The 17,935-nt window shown below is 36.3% G+C and overlaps 1 protein-coding gene across 1 annotated transcript in view; it reads right to left on the bottom strand.

Moving 5' to 3' along the window:
* Window positions 1-16,657, bottom strand: part of TPK1 (thiamin pyrophosphokinase 1) — a 431,745-nt gene extending 415,088 nt beyond the window's left edge. Inside the window, exons 1-2 of the mRNA XM_074267641.1 lie at window positions 16,520-16,657; window positions 16,025-16,080 (exon numbers count right to left, since the gene is read on the bottom strand). Of these exons, the coding sequence (XP_074123742.1) occupies window positions 16,025-16,061 (37 nt within the window). The 5' untranslated portion in view covers window positions 16,062-16,080; window positions 16,520-16,657. The remainder of the gene's footprint in view (window positions 1-16,024; window positions 16,081-16,519) is intronic.
* Between the last annotated feature and the right edge of the window lie 1,278 nt (window positions 16,658-17,935).

The raw sequence follows: 17,935 nt of genomic DNA, 5'->3' as shown, positions 1-17,935 counted from the left end.
GTAGTCATCATGTGAACAAAAAATGTTATAGGATCAAAGGATATAAACAATTTTCAGATGATGAAATTAAAGCCATTTATAGTCATGAAAAAATGCTCTAAATCACTATTAGAGAAATGCAAATTAAAACAACTCTGAGGTATCACCTCACACCTCTCAGATTAACTAAAATGGCAGGAAAACATAATGATAAATTTTGGAGGGGATGTGGGAAAACTGGGAGACTAATGCATTTTTGGTGGAGTTGTAAAATGATCCAATCATTCTGGACAGCAATCTGCAACTATGCCCAAAGGGCTATCAAACTGTATATATCCTTTGACCCAGCAGTGCCACTTCTGGGTCTGTATCCCAAGGAAATCATAAGGGAAAAAGGAACCACATGGGCAAAAATAATTTGTAGCAGTTCTTTTTGTGGTGCCAAAGAATTGGAAAATGAGTAGATGCCCATCAATTGGGGAATGGCTGAGTAAATTGTGATGTGAAGATAATGGAATATTATTTATTATTCTATTAAAAATGATGAACAAGTTGATTTTAGAAAGGCCTGGATTTACATGAACTGATACCGAGCAAAAGTGCAGAACCAGGAATACATTTACACAAGAGCAAGAATGTGCAATGATCAACTATGACTTAGTTCTTGTCAGTGGTGCAGTGATCAATAGCAATTCCAATAGACTTTGGACGGAAAATCCATCTGCATCCAGAAAAAGAATTATAGAGACTGAATATAAATCAACACATGCAATGTTCACTTTTATTCTCTATTTTTTTTTCTTTTCCCTGGTTTTTCACTTTTGCTGATTTTTCTCTCGCAATATATTGCAAAGCAATGTGTAAATATTTGATATTTAAAATATAAATTTTAAAAATTTATAGTGAGTTTCTGATAAAAATATTTCTCAAGCATTTAGAAAACTCAGCCAAATTCATAGAAATAAGAGCCATTCCTCTATTGATAAATATTTACAGCAGCTCTTTGTGCTGACAAAGAATTGGAAATTGAATTGATGTCCATTAATTGGGTAATGGTTGAACAAATTGTTGTTTATGATTGTGATGAAATACTATTGTGCTTTAAGAAATGATAAACATTTGGGGAATAGCTAAACAAATTGTATTATGTGTTCATGATGAAATATTATTCCATTATAAGGAAATATGAGCTCAATGAGTTTTAGCAAAGCATGAGCAGACCTCCCCGAAATAATGAAGAGATACAGTAACAGCGGTATTGATTTAAGACCAACCAAATCATTCTATTAAAAATACCCAAACTGACCACAAAAATCTTAGGAAGGAAAATGCTGTTTGAATCCAGAAAAAACAACAACTGACACACATGTGTATGCATGAATATATATTATATATATACACACACACACATGCACACCCATATATATATATATACACATGCACATATACTCACACACATACACATTTGTGTGTAATGGAAGGCATCTCAAAATTTGGGGTGGGGAAATGGAGAAAAAAGAAAGGCACATGATAAATTTCCTCTGTATTTAAAAGGAACAGTAAGTTGTACATGATGGTGCAACTTCACATGCAATGCTCTGTTTCTCTGTGTTATGGAAATGCATGTTTTATTTCTTAAATTCAGAATGAAGTAAATAAAATATTTATTATCCTGTGCAGGATGTTCTCAAAAACAAACATGGAAAGCCGTACATGAACTGATGCAAAATAAAATAAAACAGAACTAGGAGAACATCATACACATAACAATATTGTATGATGACCTAATAATAAGGTAGCTATTCTCAGAAATATAATGATCCAAGACAATTCTATAGGACTTATGATGAAAGGAACTATTCTAGAGAAACAACTAGCAGAACCTAAGTGAAGATTAAGGATATTTTTTCTTTACTTTATTTCTGGGGGTTTTTTTTGCCTGATTTGTTTCTTTCATAGAATGACTTACATGGAAATGTGTTTTGATGACTACACCAATAAATATCAAACCAATGTCAAACTTTTGGCTTCTCAAGGAAGGGAAGAATTTGAAACTTTAAGTTTGAAAAAAATGTTAAAATTGTTTTCACATAATTGAAAATGAAATTAAGGGAAAAAATTATTAAGGGAAAAAAATTATTAAGGGAAAAAAGAAAAAACCTGGAAAAACTTTGACTCTATTAGCATATGTTTGGAATTGCTCTTCTCACAGTTAATGCTGGCTCACTGTTTGGGGTTAACAGCATAGTAGTTAAGGATTAGGGGGTGGGGTGAGAGAGGCCAGAGAACTTCATTTTGTGGCTGGACAAGGAGAAGGAGAAACAAGCCTTGTCAGTCTCCTTCACTTCTCTCCCTTAAGACCAAGGGCTTTTACTTATCCTGACTCTGGCTGTTCCTGAGACCTCGAGGGAGAAAGAAGAAAGGAAAGAGGATAGGGAAGTGGGGTTAGGGGAGGGGATAAAAGAGCAGGAGGGGAGAAGAGAAGAGAAGGAAAAAGAAGGAAAAAAGGAAAGGGGAAAAGAGGGGGGGAAAAAAGAGAAAAGGGGAATAAAAAGTCAAAACGCAAGGAAAGGAAAATAAATGTAGTTCCATCTTCTCATTTCTTCTATTTCTCTGCTTCTAAAATTTCCCATTCCTTCTTTTGTCTCTCAAATATTTTAGTGTTTTCCTGTGTCCTTACAATTTATCAAAAACCAACTCAAATTTAGGTTTAGATAGTCTATATTATACCCATAGGATTGTGCCAGTTTTACGTTTATTTCATTCACCAGCACTCCCATTCATATCTTGCATATAAAATATAAGCTTAGTTTTGTCCACCTCTCTCTAAGCTTCCTAACTTTGATGAGTCACACCTATATCATCATGGTTTCATTCTTGAGAGCCTCCTATTCCAGTATCTTTCATAAATCAGGTATTTATAAGCCAAAGACTTTTGGTATATATCCTTGGGTATTCTATGAGCTTTGGATGTTATATATCAGCTTAAATAGATATTTGCTATGAAAATTACTTAAGTCTCTAGAAATTTGACAAACTGAATTAAAGTAACGTTGAGCAGAACAATGCTGTGTTTCTTGCCAGTAACTGTGAGGTATCAAAAACCTACAAATAATGGAACTGAGGTTGTCATGAAAGAAAATTCTCAATAGCAAATAGTAATGTTAGTCTTATAACATTTTTAGTAACTATTTTCTCTCATTTACTATATAGAATTGATGAGGAGTAAACTGAGGTCTAAACGGAGATGGGTCAGTTCCTTTTCTCTCTCTCCTTCCTTCCTCAAAGTAACCAATGGCGGGTTCGGCAGCAAAGGAATTTGCTACTTAATGCTGTATGGAAACATAGTCTTTATTGATTAGAATGGAAACACCGGAGAGTCGGTGGGCAAAATGGCTGCATGGTACAAGGCCATTTTTACAAAGAATAGATTTTTGAGTTGTCTCTTTTATACAAGAGCACAATCATTCAGATGCAGTGATGTAAGGAGGTTCCTGAGAGTGATGTAAATAAGATAAGGATTCTCTTGTTATCTTTTGGGGACAGACAGAAGACTCTTCTCAAAAAGGAATTTCCTGATGTCATTTGGTCTATCTGAGCAGATTAGAATGGGGGCTGTAAAACTCCAACCAGCTCAGATAGCCCAAACTAGTTTGACCAGTTCTTGTATCAAAGGTCCAAGTCCCAAAGGAAGTTGTAGATCAAACATGGAATATCAAAGGGCTACCGCCCTCAACATAATGAATAAATTTGTTGAAGCAAATCTCTTTTGAAAACTCAGCAGAAACTGATTAATTGTAAGAACATTAGAATACTACTAGTAAGAAACTACCCCAAAATTCACATTAATCAAATACAGCATAAGTAATAATCACAGTCTGCATTTTTATAACACTATTCATTCTGTAAAATACCTTCACTCATTATGTCTCCACAAGATATCATTATATCTTCACCTCTATGAAATACATAAGGCAGGAATTATTAACATTTTATTTCTATGTAAGATGAGGAAGCACATCTGGAGATTACTATGTCAAGTTGATATAGTACAAAAAACTGAAAAAGGAATCATGAGATCTGAGTTCAAGTTTAAACCTTATCAATAATTGATACTGGGAAAATCACTCAATTTCTCTAGAGCTGTTTAACTATTTGTAAAATTGTGGAGTTTCACTCCACATCTCTAAAAACTCACCACATCTCTAAAAACTCTCTGGGGGATGGGTTCAGGGTGATCATGATTCATTCCCCTCCCAGCCATATTTCTGACTCTTTACACTTCACAACATTATTCTAGCTATCTGCCCCTAACTTCTCTTTCAGCTCCTTTTAATGTACTATTTTCTCCCATTAGAATGTAAGCTCCTTTACGTCAGGTATTTTTTTTTTCCTTTTTGCTTGTATGTGTATTCCTAATGCTTAACACAGTTCTTGGCAAGTAGGAAAAAGAGGGCAAATTCAAAATCAAATAAAAACGTACAATAATTTTGCAGTTTAACACTTGGTGAGTTTATTTAATAACCTTATATAGCTTCCTCCCTCTCCCTGAAATTAGCCCATGCCGACAAAAAAAAAAAAAGCTGCTACTTCTTATTCAAGATATTTTTGCTTGAGCAGAGATGTCAAACTCTGCAGGAGTGTTGATTCAGACCAAATCTTTACCTCCACTTATAACCATGTTTGATGCAGCATAGTAGATATCAGTCAACAGCAGCATACTATTAGATGTTAAGAAGTCCACAATGCTCAGAGGATGATCAGTGATTCAATCTGCTGATTGGATTTGTTGTCTGGTTTAAAGGGCAAGATGAAACTTGTGTATGGTCCCATTCTATCTAGCCAAAGACTTACCATATTCTTTCCCCCTGCAGCCATCTTCTGGCCTACATCCACTGTTGCTACCATACTCTCAGAACAGACTCCCAGAGACTATGTCTAGGTAAAGCTTTGGAATTCTGACATGGATGTAGGGATGGTCAGACCTCACTATGACTGAGAGCTGAAAGACTTAACTATGTTCTTTTAGTCCCTACTAAAATAAGAACCAATTTTGTGTTTCTATCTCTGGTTTTGAAATCAATCAAATAAACATTACCATAGTTTTTCAAAAGGACATTGTTAATTGATTGTCAGATTATTCCACTCAGCATCTCTGAGGTAATAAGCTGGAATAGTGGGAAGAGTGCTGGATCTAGCATCAACATTCAATTCCAATCTCAGGGCCTTATTAGATTTGTGAAACTGAGCAAGTCAAGGTAATTTCTGTTTGCCTGTTTCCTCAACCAAAAATTATAACAGCATCTTCCTTGGTTGGTTATTGTGATGAAATATTATTTGTAAAGCTCTTAGGCACAGTATGTGGTATGTCTATTCCTTTACCTTATGCCTCCCCCAAACATTCTGTTCTAGTCATTATTCCCCAAAAGAATGGTCTCTTCTATTACATAATAATGCCCTCGATGGCAGGAACTGTCTAGCTTTTGTACATGTATCCCTAGCATTTAGCATAAGAACTGGCACATAGTAAGCACTTAATAAAGGCCTTTTAAATCACTAATTCATTCATTCTATTGGTCTTAATAATGCACTACTTACTAATTCATATGTAATGCCCTAAACCCTTTCAGCCAGGTATTTTAATTAACCAAAACCAAGAAATCATTGCTATAAGAATTTCAGGAGTACAGCCTTCTCAGATAATTCATGCATACTTCTCCACCTACTGCTGAGGCACTCTATTCCTGCTGCCTAACGGGCTAGGCTAGCTAAACCAGTTCCTAGAACTGAGAGGGCTAGTCTTTCCTAGATCTGATGGGGGTGAGGTCCCTTTAAGATTTCCTTTCTGATTTCCCAACCCCCATGGCTGACCTTCGATTCACAAATTCTGGTCAAAAAGTACCCTTTTGAATATCCCCGCCCAGCCCCCAACGGATCTGAGATGGCCTGGGTTTTTCAGCCCCCACTATCTGCTCAGGTTTCTCTAACCCCCCACAAACGGTTTCTTCCTTATTTGAAAAGCCCGCCAAGAATGGGCAGCGTCCACAAGTCCCTTTTAGGTATAAAAGAACCAAGCTGGAGCTCTCACTTTGCAGGAGCCCTTCCCCCCAAACATGGTATTCTTCCTGCCATGTAAGGGTTCCTGCCCACCCAGCGACCACCTTTGGCCCTGGCATCTTTCTAGCTTTAACTTTACTTCCAAATTCCTACAATAAACCTTTTATTTATCAATCTAGGTTTTCGGGCCTGTAAATTCATTTACAGGGACACTGCGCTGTAATGAGACTATCTTTGCGCTAACTAAGGGAAATAAATAGAAGATGCATTCCAAACATGCTATGGTCAATTCAAATATTAGGTAATGCTATTTGGACTATTTTATACACCTGTACTTTTCCAATGGTTTATGAAACAACATGAAAACATCCTAATTGATTCCCAAGATCCTAAACAATCTTCTTCTGCTATTACTCATTCAAAGTCAGCAAATTTAGAGACAGTTTCAGTGAGAAATGCCTGGAATCTTTAGGGCATGTCAGTTGGTTCAGGATTAAGAGGAAAGACAAAGATGGGAGGGAAAAAAGAGAAGAGAATATGGAATAAATGAGCTGATTAAACCTATTTAATAGTTTGGTTGCTGTTTCAGTGTGGGACTTACTTTCAATCAAAGTCCTATAACATATCTTGGGTCCATCTAACTGTCACCACTTCAGTTTTAAAGACTGCTCACATCTCTCACTGAGAGGCTGACACATCTAAAGAGATATCAATGGAAGTCTATAATAGAAATTAAATTTCAAAGAACTTAAAAAAACCAATCCACTATAAGGAGTAGCAACTGACAAGGCTAGTAATGCCAATGATTATGGATGCTGAGGCTGGTGAATGATTTGATTGCAGGAGTTCTGAGTATCATCAGTAGGCCATGTCAATCAAGTGTCCAGACCAAGACCAGTACCAGTATCATAAGCACTCAGAAAAGGCATGGGGGAATCAGCTTTCTAAGAAAAACTAGGCAGTCCAGGTCAGAAAATATCAGGTCAAAGCTCCCTTGGCAATCATGACAACCAATATGGGAGTCTTAAAAATAAAACAATGAAATCACTAAATACCCCAACAGAGAGAAAAAAAAAAGAAAAAGAAAAAGCCAAAGATAAAGCGAGATTAGTGGTTTCATACACAATGTTCTTTTTCTGTTCAATGCATGCAGAATGTTAATTGGCTTTTGATAAGATCAAAGAAAAAAAAAAGATACTTTTTTTTTTTAAATTTTTGACCATGTGGTTTCGATCCCACCACTCCCCAGCCCGTTCAAAACATTATCCACACCACAGGCTCCATTTTTGGGCTCAACCAGATGAGACAGCACAAGCTATTTCAAAGTGCTCCCTAGAACACATATAAAGGTGTTCCTTCTTTCAGATGGGAAAATGGGTATTGTTTTCTAATTTGCTTTTAATTCGTGTAAAAATACAAACACATAAAATTCACTCCGGATCTTAGATATACATGGGCCAACACAGGCCAGATTTGACTTAAGAAAGTGTTTTGGAGGCAGCCAGGTGGCATAGTGGATAGAGCACCAGCCCTGAATTCAGGAGGACCTGAGTTCAAATCTGCTTTCAGACACTTAACACTTCCTAGATATGTGACCCTGGGCAAGTCACTTAACCCCAGCCTCAGGGGAAAAAAAAAAAAGAAAGTGTTTTGGTAGAATACACATTTAATATGAATCAATAACGTAGTGTGTCACAATCAAGGCAATTATTAAGATTTTAAATTAACAAAAGTTTTAGGAGCCAAAATGAAGGAGGTGATTGTCTAGCATACTCTGTTCAGATCAGAATACAATGAAATAACTTTTCTTACTCTAAGCAGCAGATTTTAAGAAAAACTGAAAAGTTATAATATATCCACAAGGTAGACTAGGCCAGTATGAGTATTATAAACGTATATAATTTAAAAGAACTGCTATAAAAAATTGCTTAAGCTGGAGAAGGAAGGAGTGGGGACAGGAAAGTGATCATGATTTCTGTCTTCATATATTTCAATATTAATTCAATATTTTTGTTCTGCAGAGACATGGAAAACAAACTTCAGTCAATAGTAGAAAGTATAGGGAAGAGATTTCTCAATATGAAGACTTTTCTATATAAACACTTCAGAACACAAAAGCTGTGAAAAACAATGAATCAGCAAATTTATTGAATACTAGCAAGAAAGAACATTATGGTGAATTCTGGAATAGAAAGACAAAATTAAAACAGCTCCTAGCCACAGGGTGCTAACATTCTGACACTAAAAATAGAACAGGCAACCTTGGAGTTGAGGCCAATAATTTTCTCCAGTAATGAAAGACTTATTTTAAGGAAAGGCTAGATGAGTTTCCAAAATATAGAAGAACTTAGAGTAAGATTAGATAGCTGAGGTACCTTCTCATGCTGAGATGAATCCATTTAATAACAATATATTTTGAAGCAGAAAAAAGGAATAAGCAGCCAAAGCATTAATAAAAACAAAGTTTGACCTTCAGTTATGATAAGGCTTGTAGGGAACTGACAAAATCACAAATCTTTGGAGATTTCTTTTAGGCTTATAGCCCAGTTTTTAAAATAGTACAGACTTTTTAATAAGTGTAATAATAGGTCTCAATTATCACAAGAATAATTAAAGACTTTATTGGATCTCTCAGTTAAGAAACTAAGAAAAGATATATTGCCTTCAAAATATTTGAATAATGGCCTAATGAGAGGGCTGAGTATCAATTATTCATAAATTGTTTATACAGGTAAACAACATAGGCTTCCTCATACCCTCTTTCCTCTCTTATTAGTCTATTTATTTTTTCTTCTCAAAACTTAACAGGATTGGGGCAACTATTGCCCAATAACTTTCTTGAATGTAGCAGAAATTCAAATTTAAAAGTACCTATTCAAGTGCATATAATGTATAAGGTCTAGTGATAAATGATAAGGGGGGATTATATAGAAGAATAAAGTTCCTGCCCCTGAGTTTTAACTTGCAAACTACAATTCTAAGGAAAATAATCTGTTGGCATTACTCACACAGAACAAGGATGTTGATCTTTTAGTTTAGCATAGGTAGACAGTAAGATTTTTGAAGGTAATATTCACTCTAGAAATTCCTAGGAAAAGGCTAAGTAACACTGTGTAACATTGGCAAGTTAAATATTGCACTAACCATTTAATAAAAACAACAACAACAACAAAAATCAAATTAAAATAATTTAGACACTATAGTTAAAAGACAATGATGATAAATTGGATCAAGTATTTCTTTTGTGAATTTAATTCTTAGTTCCCTATTATTATATTCAGAAATCCACTCTTTGCTGTTTTAATCTTTTCACCCTTGTAAAGATCCTATCATAAGACTATTTGCTCTACAAGCCTCCCCAACAACCTTTGACCAAAAGCAGTATAACTCTAATTTTTTCATTGACTGTACTCTGACTTCTACAAGAATGTCCAAACTCTTCTTTCATGCTTTGTTTTGAAAGAATCCAGAGTTAATCCCAAGAAATGAATCATGTTTACAAGTTATCAATTAACACTTAGCAACATAGATGGTTAACACATGTTTCTGCTTCTGAGTTCCACTCAATACCAATACATTCCATTAGAATTAAACCAATAGGCTTGCTGTAGTAGCAAAATATAAAAAATTTCACAAAATAAATATCACATAAAATAGAGTCTTTTGTGACCTCATACAGAGAGGAAAAAAAAACAGCATCAAGATCCACACTGGTCACAATCACATTAAAAAAAAAAAAAAAACAAAACACTAAAAGACATTAGATTTCAGATCCATGAAAGCCAATCTTGATTCTAGAAAACTGATAATGAAGAATTCTTCCTCCTTCTCGAGAGGTGGTAGATTACAATGTAGAATGCCATATACCCTATTTTGGTTAATCAGTTTTTCTTAATTATTCTTCTTTGTTGAAAGGAAAGAAACATTTATTAAGCAACTATCATGTGCCAGGCACTGTCCTAAGTGTAATCTCAGCTGATGCTTACAACAGTTCTGGGAATTAGATGATATTATTATATATTTATACAGATACAGATACTCATATGTTAAGAGACTTTTCCAGGAGCAAGTAACTAGGAAATATCTGAAAAGGAATCCAAACTGAGGTTTTCCTTAATCTCTCCACTAGTCAACCCAGTTGCTACAAATAAGATTTTTCTGTGTATTGGGATGAAAACTAAGAAGTGATTTTTGTTTTTAAAGAAAAAAAATCTAAAACTTATCTAAAGGGCAAAACCCTCAGAAAGACTCAGATCAAAAATAAAAACAGTAAAGTGGAGGAGGGAGAGATCACAACAAAAAGTCCTGTACCACCAAGACTACACAGCAGCAACCAAATAACAAAAACACATAAGGATCTCTAGTTTAAAAAAAAAAAATGCATGGGGGTAGAAGAGGGAGGAAGAAGAGGAAGGTATAGAGGGGAAGTAGTATTGAGGTATGAAATGGGATAATTAAGATGGAAGGTCAGAAGATAAAGCTTTAAAAGAGCTGTAAAGTTGCATTCCTTGGTATAAAATGTGAGAATTTAGTATGTAAAAGGGAGGAAAACCCTCTAAATCATGAGAACCTAAAGAAATTAAATTTTTGTATTCAACCTGGACTGGCCTTCCTATAAAACTTTTCTAGGTCAATGTCACTCTTCTAGTCACATGATTTATAATCCATGCCTATTGTTGCATTTTTTTCCCCTATAAGGGCAATATTTCAACCCAAGCATTCTATAAGAACACCATAGCATTGGTACAGAGTATATTGCCCTTCACAATCAACAGTAATTTTTACCTCCATTTTTTTTTCTACATTCTAGTCACACTAAGGTATAAATTGATTAATAAAGCTTACTGTTTTCTTTCCCTCTAACCCTGCCCAGATTATCCAGATCCCAAGAGGCACCAGGTAGTGACAAGCAGAGGTAGAGGGGTCTGTCTGTCTCCCTCAACATTCCTGCTCATCTAATAGATGAACAATAATCATACTGAAGAAGGAACCCTGAAACTAAAACTCCTTGAAAGAGAAAATCTCCATCAACTCTAACTCAGTGAGAGATTTATCTGCCCAGGGAATCAGATAAAGTAGTTTATCTAGGGGTTGGTTCAGTCCTGAGCTAAAAGATACCAACCCTATTGGTTAAATAGATTTTAAAGACAATACAGAGACATAGACATTAAAGAAACACATTCAATTCAAGTAGGGCTAACCAGCTCAAGCTGTAATCCAACTTGTAGATAAAAGAGCCAACTTGGAACTCTACCCACTAACCCAGCCCCCATGAAGTTGTAGCCAAAAGCCATCCTAGTTGTAGCCAAAGCTCCTATTAAAAGACTAAAAACTACAATCCTTCTGGTAAGATTTTCTGGTAAGATAAAGAATAACCACGCGTGCAGAATCCCAAGCACTACCATCTGACTTGCAAGGTCTCCCTAGACCCTTGGGCACTGTTACCTGCCTAGGGACTCTACAGCTAAATCTTCTTCTGTGTACTGTTTCACCCAGTTTGATTGCCTCACTTTTCTATCTGAAGCCTCAACACTTAGCATAGCTTACATATAGTGAGCACTTAATAGTTTTTCATTCATTCACTCAGAAGTACTTAAGCTTTTGTTTGGCTTGACCTTCTAATTGTAGGATCTCTAGTCAGAGGGCATCATGGACTACATGTAGTAAACAAATAGACAAATATTTGGCAATTTTTTAAAAAGGAGTCATTATATTTTTTGCTTAGTGATGTTTTTACCCTTTACTTTCCTACTTTCCTCGCTTGAAATGAAGATAATTATAGCACCTACTTACCAGGATTATTGGAAGAAATAATAAGAATTGTCCAAAAAAAAAGCCTGGAATACAGTAGGCTCATTCCATCTACACTAAAGTACAATTATTCTTCCATTTATAGGAAGATAAATGTAAATCTGAAAAAAAAATCCTAGAGTATATTCTAACTCTTCATTTGCAGATGAGGAACAGAGACTAGAGAGATGACTCATACTAGTAATAAGCAGTTGAACTAGGATTTGAACTCAGACTCTGACTCAAATCCAGCACTTATGTTCATCATATAATACTGTTTCTATTTCCCACCATAACTAATTAAAACATGTCAGTCTGGCTTTCCAGGCTTCTTTTAAGCCCTATCCTACTTATTTAACCTTATTTCCCACAATTCCACAATTCCAACTCACCCCTCTACTCTAGGATAAAAGGGGAGGAAAACCATTCTCCACTACAAAATATCAGGTTCAGATAATGCATAGAATTCACTTAATGATAGCTGTTATTATTTTTTGTACTTTTTTCTTATAAACCTCTTTTCCCTTTCTTCCATATAAATCCTACCCAATCTTTAAGTACCAATCAAATCCTTCAAGAATTTTTCTGTGATCCTTTCTATATTCAATAAAACCCACTTTTCTCAACTAGTAAAGCTGATAAGTTCCATGACATATAATGTAGCATTTAAATATACTGTCTTGTATATATAACACCATTAAATATATATATATAAATATATATTTATATAACACTATTGTTTGTTAATATGTATTATTTCCTAAAATGGATACATTCTTTGATGACCAGAAGCAGGCTTCCTACTTCTCTATATCCCTATACAGTTTTGAGCAAAGAGATGCATATTATATTAACTGATTAAATTGATCACTTCATAATCCATACACTGCTGAATTATTGCTTGACTTCTCCATTTGTCTCTTCGTCTCCCATACACTGTTAATATGAGTGAATGATGTTACTTTGTCTTTTGAAAAAAAAAGTAACATATTACAGAACTGCATTGTTCTGCCTCAGTTTGCTCTTTGTTAAGTTACTAGTATCTCTAGGAGAAAAGGAATAACTATATTGGTTTACCAGACTTTTCCTGATAACTAAACTGAGAAAGAAAGCAGGAATTCAAAAATGTCCACTTCAAACCAGAGATTTGAGTAAAAGAGTTAGTAGATAAACTAAGCCATGACAATAAAACTAAACTCACAGAAGAGATAAAAATCAAAGCTGAGTCTCTCTGGTAGGAATAGACTTTCAAGGTAAAGTTTAATCCACTAACTTTCAACCAGGGACTGACCTAAAGGTGTCTTTCCCACATAAAGTTAAATCAAAATATCAATCTAGAGGCTTTTTTTTTTCACTTAAAAGTAAATAACTCTGAAAGTCTGTCTCAAACAAGCAGACCAACAATCACTAGCATATGGATTCTTTAAAATCCCCAAAGCTCCATCCTTTTGATGGATATTGGGATGAGAAAGGTGATTACTAAAATGATAAAAAGCAAAGAGCACCAGCCCAGTGAAAGGGGAGAAAGGGCTATGTCAGGTTTTATTTTAAAAACAAAAAAACAAAAAAAAAAAGAAATGTAAATCAATAAAAAAAAGCTAAGAAAGATCGTTATCTATTCAGATCCCAAAAAGTAACACAAGATTCCTAGTACTAAAAACTTTTAAGAAAACTAGTACTTTGTAACTTCCAAAATGTTTTGTTATTTTGTTACCCTTGTTTCCTAATAGCTATCAATAGGATTAACAAATTAACAAAACTAAAAAAAAGGAGGGGAGAAGGGACAGTCCCATCTATTCCTTTGGAGATAAGACAAAAAAAAAAAAATTATGTTGTTGGTAAGGTCAAAAAAGAGGACAGAAGAGAACAAATTGGTGGTAGAACAAAGATAGCAAGGCCTGAGGTTATATATACTTTCTCATTCAATAAATGCTTGAACTGTAATAGAAACTAGGACAGTAGTCCAGAATTCCATGTCCCAAGTTAAGGTTATGGTTTCAAGTCAAAGATTTGGTGAGAAAAAACAATTTCTACAACCTCCCTCAGGAGCTCTAAGTGTGTCAGTAAGTACTACTCCAGATAGGATAAGGAAATTCTAAACCCAATATGTGTAAACCACATTGAAATCATAGCTCTTTAAATTATAGAAAGTATCTTCCTCTCATGACTCTAAGTAAGACAGCTTGTTTACTTGTAAAACAAAAAGGTTCATCTAACTGATCTCTAAGGTCCCTTGCAGCTTTCAATTCTTTTTTTTTTTTTTAGGGTTTCTAAAATTGAAATTTGAAGGGATGCCCATTAATTGGAGAATGGCTGAATACATTGTAGTATGTGAATGCTATGGAATATTATTGTTCTATAAGAAATGACCAACAGGATGAATACCAAGGCTTGGAGAGACCTACATGAACTCATGCTAGGTGAAATGAGCAGAAACAGGAGATCATTATACATCAACAATACTACATGATGATCAATTCTGATGGACAAGTGGCTCTCTTCAACAATGAGAGGATCTAAATCCGTTCCAATTGATCTGTAATGAACAGAACCAACTACACCCAGAGAAAGAACACTGGGAAATGAGTATGGACTACAACATAGCATTTCCACTCTTTCTGTTATTGTTTTCTTGCATTTTTGTTTTTTCTTTCTCGTTATTTTTATCTTCTTTCAAAATCCAATCTTTCTTGCGCAACAAGATAACTGTATAGATATGCATACATATATTGTATTTAATATATCTAACATGTATGGGACTACCTGCCATCTAGGGAAAGGGTGGAGGGAAGGAAGGGAAAAGTTGAAAGTTTTTGTAAGGGTCAGTGTTGAAAAATTACCCATGCATATGTTTTGTATGTAAAAGGCTATAATTAAAAAAAAAAGTCAAAAAAGAAAAAGAAAGAAAAGGAAAGAAGGAAAGAAGGAAATAGGCAGTTTATTTCAGGCCCAAAACTAAAAATCCAAAATTTAAAAATTTCAATCTGCCTCTAGAAAAACGCAATTGGAAATGATATAAGGAGAAACTCATATTGTAATGTTAAGGGAAACTTTTCTACCTAAAATTAAGTAATACACCCTCCCAGACAAACCGAAAACAGGCTTGAATCTGGAGAAATTGACCAAAGCTCAATTACTCCTTGTAAAATCACAGACTGGATGAAAATATTCAAAGAAATTCTGATCAAGGACTTTTGATCACTAAAACATTACCAGGATTCAATTTACTTGGAAAAAAAAAAAAAAGATGGAATGTAAAGTTTTTAAAAATTCTAGAAAAATATGTAGATTTGTGTAAATAAGGAAATAAAAAGTGAGTAACAAAGATACTAGAAAAGCCAATAGATTGATAAGCAAAAATTAGCATTCATTAAGCAGTAAATACCAATTCCTACTTGGAAGGAAAAAAAGCCTCAGGAGAATTTTGGCAGGAGATGTGATTTACTTAGTTTACTAAGATTAGTCCACCAGCTACTTCAAATCAAGGTAAATAGATGGTTACAAATATGTATGTTTAAATGCTTGTTAATGGCGCATACTGAGGAGAATGAAGCTGGTTAGAAGGGTAATCTCGGTCCCATGGAGAGCTGGTAACGCCTGACAATTTTTAGCATTACAAAGTGAGCCATCTTAATTTTCAGAAACAACTCAGCTGTGCGCCCGAAATGGTTTACAAAAGCAAGTAAGTCTGTCCCAAACTTCAAACAGCTTTCTGGAATGAGGAGCAAGGAACCATAAAAATTACTTGCGGAAAAGTGCGTATTGGCTTGTTTTATAAAATAAGATTTCTTGCCTAGGGATTCAGCCAATGGAATTTTTCTCATGTATTATAAATGATACTGAAGCTGCCAGTGAGGCATCCTTAAAACGGGGCCGAACGCTTTTTTCAAAAGATAAAAGCTAATCAGCAATCTCTACTGTTTTTTAGAACGTCATCTCCCATGGGTGACATTTTTAAACACAAAATTCAGCGACTGCAGCTCGCGGAGTTCCCGAGCTCGGGGAAATGCTTCCGCGTGCCGGACGCGAACCCCTGGCCAGGCAGGTGCTTGGGTGGGAGCGCTTTCGGACTCGCTTTGAGCACTGGCCCCCGCAGTCAGGGGCAGGGACACATCCGCCCTCCACAGCTCCGGCGCGCTCCCTACCCCCGTACAGGGGACCAGTCAGTGACACCGTAAGAGGGAAACAAGCACAGTACCAGTGGGAAGCAGGCATTCCAGCGGGGTGTGCTCCATGTCAGATTGTGACTTCTGCCTTTAAAACATAAAACAAAACGAAATCCCCGCGTTAGACTTATTTTGGCTCATTGGCACGGAAAAGCCCTGAGGGGGACGCAGGTGGGAGTCCTGAAGGCCCGGGGCGTGTACTTCCATCTCCAGTATAGCCCCCTAGTACTCCGGCCCATGTGCGGCTCCCTCCTCCAGCCCGCAAGGAGCACAGCAAAGGCTGCGAGGGGCCGGCCGCCGTCACATGGTGACAGAAAGGGGCGGGGCGGAGCGAGGCACTACGGGGAACGAAAGGTTCCTGCCTTCATCCATCACCCCATAGGAAAGACTTGGAGAGTAAGGGAGGATGTGTGGAGAGAAGAGCCGAGCAGCAGCCCCCACACCTCCCCGCTCCCGCGCCGGCTCCGATGCAGCCTCAGCCGCAACAGAGCCGCCCGCGCGCACGTAGAGGCCGGCGTTCCACTTACACAGCTGCGCGAAGAGCAAGCCGCCAGGCGAGGCAGAGAGTAATTAAACTACTAAGAGCGTTAGCAATCGACTGCTCGGCGCTCGTCGGCCAAGCCTCGGAAGGCTCTCAGTCTAAGGCTGCTGGCTGGGAGGAAGGAGGAGAAAAAGCAAAAGCCCCGCCCCTAATCGGGAGCGCGCAGCTGGGTGGGACGGAGGAGGATAGGCTAAGAGGAAGACGTGGGCGGAGCCGAACTCCGAAACTGACCTGGGAGGAAACTGACCTACCCGGGCCCAGACTCCTTAGCGTGCTTATGAGAGTTTAGTCATGTAAATTTCTTTCATACTTATTTGGTTCTGTGAATTTTTATTTTAACAAAATAGGAATCCACTCTCACTTTGTATGTTGGACAGTTTCTCTTTAATCCTGTTAGACTAGTAATTGCTTCACCAACTTTTTTTTCTTGAGAGGCCATGGCAAAACTCCTTTAAAATGGCTAATAGGGAAATAGGTTTTGCAGGACTTTTATGTATAATTGAAATATTACTTGTCTTCTCAATGGGTGAGAGAGGGATGGGAGGGAGAGAATTTGGAACTCAAAATTTTGTTAAATTAAAGATTGAAAAAAAAACTCATGCATCAAAACCTCATCCCGATGATCATAAAGATAAAATTATAAATTTAATCCATTCAGTAACAGGAAAAAACGTTGAAAAATTAATACAAAAAGTTGCAAAAAGTTAATACAAAATTGGAAATACAACTAAAATGATGCATAGTATTAGACCGTGCAATGTTCGATTTTAATAAGAAACATAAATATTTTACATTTTAAATGACCTTTTAGTTTTTTAGTAGGTTTATAGCATTCATACTTCTTAAGTTATTAAATTTTAAATCTGCACTAAGATTTGTTGGACACACTAGATCTTTAAAGATCTTTGCAAAGCTCTGGTTTAACAATGAAACTCCATCTCCTTTGCTCTAGGCACTTTCACTGCTAGTTGTCTGTTCTGGGAGAGGACCAAAATGGCTCCACTATGTTACATTGTCTTGCTGTGGCTGATCAGACCAAGAGGAAGCTCTGCCACAGGCCAGATACTAATAGGGCAACAAGAACAATGACATAATGGGGGAGGTGCCTGGATGGGGATGACTTAATGGGGGAAGGCACTAAGGTTGACATTATGGAGAGAGGTTCAGGAGAGGCTCCAGATATTCTAATGACATCTAAAAAGGTTAAAGATCTTTATCCCATCAAACATTAAGAGGGAATGATTATAGCCTGATATTTAAGATATAAGACCTTTATCCCATCAAACATTAAGAGGGGATGATTACAGCCAGATATTTAAGATATAAGATCTTTATCCCATCAAACATTAAGAGGGAATGATTATAGCCTGATATTTAAGATATAAGACCTTTATCCCATCAA

Source organism: Sminthopsis crassicaudata, chromosome 5 (genome assembly GCF_048593235.1).
Source record: "Sminthopsis crassicaudata isolate SCR6 chromosome 5, ASM4859323v1, whole genome shotgun sequence".
Lineage (NCBI taxonomy): Eukaryota > Metazoa > Chordata > Mammalia > Dasyuromorphia > Dasyuridae > Sminthopsis > Sminthopsis crassicaudata.
The sequence above is the reverse complement of the archived record's forward strand: the minus strand, read 5'-3'. Positions and strand labels throughout refer to the sequence as shown.